This window comes from Etheostoma cragini, chromosome 6 (genome assembly GCF_013103735.1).
Source record: "Etheostoma cragini isolate CJK2018 chromosome 6, CSU_Ecrag_1.0, whole genome shotgun sequence".
Lineage (NCBI taxonomy): Eukaryota > Metazoa > Chordata > Actinopteri > Perciformes > Percidae > Etheostoma > Etheostoma cragini.
This window is the reverse complement of record NC_048412.1, coordinates 25,640,796-25,645,140: the sequence shown is the minus strand read 5'-3', so window position 1 is coordinate 25,645,140 and position 4,345 is coordinate 25,640,796. Positions and strand designations below refer to the sequence as shown.

The window sequence follows — 4,345 nt, the reverse complement described above, 5'->3', positions numbered from 1 at the left end:
ACGGCATCCTCAGGAGACAGCGGGCTTCCAGCTGCTGCCATCAGCCAAGTCCGTAGGTTAGAGAAGGCAAATTAGACCGTACATCACGTTCTTTAATGTTCTGAACGGGTCTGTTTTTTTTGTGTGCATCCCAAATAGCTCTGAAAAGGTCAGCGAGACTCTGCATGGGATTTCTGCTCCGATGTTGGTTGTTTTGGCTCCGTTTAGGGACTATCGGGATTCAAACTGCAGTCTCTTTTGCTGTGGTCAAGTCCCCCTTCAAGACCCATCGTGGATGATTAGAACATCTACGTAAACAAGGCATGTCAGTGTAAAGTAAGAGGCAAATTACATTTGCTACAGGGTACTGTATTGTGCCAGTACACTTATTCTGAAGGCCAGACATGTTTTGGTTGGAATTGCCAAGTAAACAGTCCAACAGCCGTGCGGTTTATGACTGCTCTCCCAGTAAGGTCTCCTGTGATCATAACTTAACCAGGCATGATATTAATTTAAGGTTTGGATTCTAATGTATTTTTTCCCTGAACAGATTTTTCATGGCATGCTCATGTATCTTGATTCCTAGATCCTGTCACAGTTAACCATTCTGGGGATGGCCATCTACATTCTGCTCACTCTCACTTCCCTGGGCTTCCTCATCGACCAGAGGTACAGGACAGACGTTTGCTCATGTATTGGTTTTTATACAAATATTTTGGATTATTTATTAGTCAGACTAAGAATAAGGGCCCTATTTTGACAATCTAAGCGCCTGGCGCATGTGCATTTAGGGGATGTATAAATCCACTTTTGCTAGTTTGACGGCGGATAAAAGTCTCAAAATGGTTGTACTAAGTGTCTTCATTAATTCAAAGGTGTGTTTTTGGCGTAACATGTACCAAACCAATCAGAGTGTCATCTCCCATTCCCTTTAAAAGTTAGGCATGTTAGTTCCTTGGCGCAAGGCTCTTCTGATCGTGGATTTGCTGCTTACATTTTTTATTTTTAATCTTTTGCATGTGTGCGTGCTGCCAAAAGTTTTGCCAGATATCCCTAATTTTCGTCTGCATGTCTCTCACCTTCCCCTTTTATTTGTGTTGGCATTCTAAACTCTGGTTAGAGATATTTTAACATATTTAAGTGACTTATCAAGCAAAAAGGCCAAATATCTTTTTCAGCTTCTCAAATGGGAATCTTTGCTTCCTCATAACAATATCATTTAAATATTTTCTGGATTGCCATATTTGATCTGTAATAATTGTAATAATTGAATTCAACATTCTCAGTGTATCTGTTTGCTGTCTTAGTAAAATGCATCTGACTTGTACCGTTAGCTTGACATTTAAGTGAGGCAGTGGAGGTACAACAAATGAACGGGAAGCCCTCAGAATCCAGATTTTCTGGCACCCTGAGACAAAAAGCAGCCAGAACATAAAAAGCGCAGGTAGGGAGGTAATCTTAAACTACCTGAGGTAGTGTGGCTAGCTTGCTCACAACAGCACCCTACAAGTAGAAAATGAAACTGGCTGAACATTGGAAACCAGCCAGATGTGAGTTTAATCTGCACAAAGGAAACAAAATGTTGGCAAATACTTCCTGCAGACCTGCTCATAGAAATGAATGGGCAGTGGCATCTGATGTGACGGCACCCAAAGTGTACTGTAGGATCCGGCTGTATGGGTCGTGTTTGAATAAACTCAAACAAATTACACGTTAGTTCAAATTAATTCAAAACTGATTTTTTTTAAGTGACAGCCATGCTTCTAAACTGTAGCCTGGAAATATAAAGGCTAACACAACATTTCTCAATAGTTGCTTACTTTTTTTATATATGACACGATTGCTATATATTATGTACAGAGAGAATAAATATTAGTTGCACACAAATGATTTTTGAGAAATACAGTATAGATCCATCTCTTTAGGTTTTTAAAGATTATGCAACAATCTGAGAAGGCAAGTCAATCTTTGGAGGAACTGCTCACAAATCTGTGTAAAAATAAACAAAAGTCATCAGTAAACCTTACTTTCCTTTAAAGGGTCCCAAGGAAGAAAAGGTTGGGAACCACTGATCAGCGGAAGGTCAGAGTCACGATTTGGATGGATGTCTATGTTGAAAAAAAGTAGTATTTAACAAGAAGGAAGACAGAATATCTGACATCATGACAGGCCATTGACAAGCTCCTGTGATCCGTATTTTCCATTTGCTCCCAAATAGGACTGGATGTTCTTCTTCTTCAGTTGTCACATAGAACGCCTGCTGTGAGCTGAACTGAGGAAACTCAAACTTGAAAAATGAAAATATACACTTAATAAAAAAGAAGAAGCACGTAATAAAATGTACATAAACAAAAGAGGCATGTAATATTAAAACCACATTTACCCATCTGCATGGGGCTCTAACCTCTCTTGCTGCTGTTCTATATTTACCACGTAACACTGGCATAAACAATGACAGGGCTCAAATCTATTTGATCTCTGGAAATTGAACTTTCCCTTATGAAATTATTATTCCTGTAACATCATCACAGCAAAAAGGGGCCCTAGAGGAGAAGTCCTGGAGGGCGATAAAGGTTGAGGTATCCAGCTGAAATGTTGTTACCCTCTGTGTTGTGTCGTCCTCATGTTCAGGCCAACGGCGGCTGTCTTGGAAATGCTACGTTGCGTTGTTATGGTGACCATGCAGAGGTACGGCTTCATGAAGCCCCTGCTGCCTTCCCTGACCGTGCCAACAGAGGTAAGACGACAAACAATTTGTTCCTTTTCTGCATCAAGTCATGGTGCAAATGTCTTTATTATTATCCGATATTTGAAGGGGTTGCTCTGGCCAGTTTTGATTATTTGGAGAGCTGTAAGCTGTTTAAAACCAGTCCCAATTTTTTTTAATGCAATGTGTCATATAATGACAAATTGTGGAAATCGTTAAGTAAAGCCTCTCCCATTCCACACTTTATTAAAATATTGTTGAGCGTGAACCAGACAACCCAGATGTGGTTAAAATACAACGTGTGCAATGTTGAAACCGAGGAACACAAAGTCAACACACAACAAGAACTAATTAGCCTGCAAGTAGCCCGAGAGTGTAGATTGCAAACAGGATGTATGTTGGGCCAATTACTGAATATATGCCTTTTTGTAAAACCATATTGAAACATTTCAAATTTTGGTAACTGTGGAAGGTTAATTAGATAAGTTCTGGAAACAGAAGGGAATAATGCATGTTTATGGTGGTAATAAGATAACTCAGTGATAACAGTAATCATTGTTTGGGAAAAGTGTGGATTTCTGACATTAAAACTGTGTCAAAAACGTGTATATGAAAATCTTCATATGAGAGCTCATGTTTCACCAGTGTAGGTGTGTATGTGGATAGCCTGTGATCGTGTGTGTTGTGTGGTCTGTTTTGTTGGTGTGAAATGTGTGTGAGCTTGGTGCTAATTCCAGCCCTGCAGCCCTGTGATCTATGAGTCCAGATGCGTCGCCCAATTGACCATAAAATTGGCGTGCCTTTCTGGCTCTGGCAGCCCAACTGTAGATGGCGGCTGACCTCTCATTACTTGCCCTCCCTCCCTTTGACTGCCTCCTTTTTTTTCTGCCCGTCCTCGCTGCTTGCCATCCCAGCCAGTGTGAATGAGAGCAACACTTCTGGAACCAATTAGAGCCGTCTGCCGCTAACTACAGCAGGCTGATGAGATTTGCACGTGAGCGCTGAATCGCTGCTTTTATTGTCCTCTGACTTCACATCTGTGCTGCTCAGGTGTTCAAAAGACAACTCGATGCATTCCCACCTTATTCTTTATTTTCCCCCACCATAAATTGGAATAAAACTGAATCAATTATATATTTCTTGAAGCTGTGGCTAAAGTGAAGTGCATATCCCATGAGCTTCAGACCAAAAGACTGTCTTGATTTATGCTGCACGTGCTGCGCGGCTGTGTCACTTTGACAACACTGTAAGTTTAATGCAGCCGTTTCTTTAAGTGAATCATTAGGCCTCATTTCAAGTAGCAGTACATCAGGTTGAGCTAAATATATGTCTCGGTTGCAGGTGGGGCTCATTGAAAATCCTTCCCATGTACTTGAATTGGTTCTTGGCATATTTGTGCCCTTTGCTCAGAACTTCAGCAAAGGAAAAAAAAAAACGTGAAACCACCCCCACACTTTTAAGGTACTTTAATGATATATGGGTCTGACGCGGGAAGTGAACGGCCAAGTCTTTGTTGCAGTTTGTGTGGGGGGGTGGGTGTGTTTTGAAGTCGGGCCAATCAATTAACAGTCACTCGAAATGGAGGAGGGGAAATTCACATTTAATTGTATTCAGGCTCATGCGACTGTACAGTTGGGAAAGGGTGGTGGTGGGGGGGGG

At 41.2% G+C, this 4,345-nt stretch overlaps 1 protein-coding gene across 1 annotated transcript in view; it reads left to right on the top strand.

Moving 5' to 3' along the window:
* Positions 1-4,345, top strand: part of agmo (alkylglycerol monooxygenase) — a 49,885-nt gene that overhangs the window by 32,702 nt on the left and 12,838 nt on the right. The window contains exons 11-12 of the mRNA XM_034873566.1: positions 566-648; positions 2,611-2,716. Of these exons, the coding sequence (XP_034729457.1) occupies positions 566-648; positions 2,611-2,716 (189 nt within the window). The remainder of the gene's footprint in view (positions 1-565; positions 649-2,610; positions 2,717-4,345) is intronic.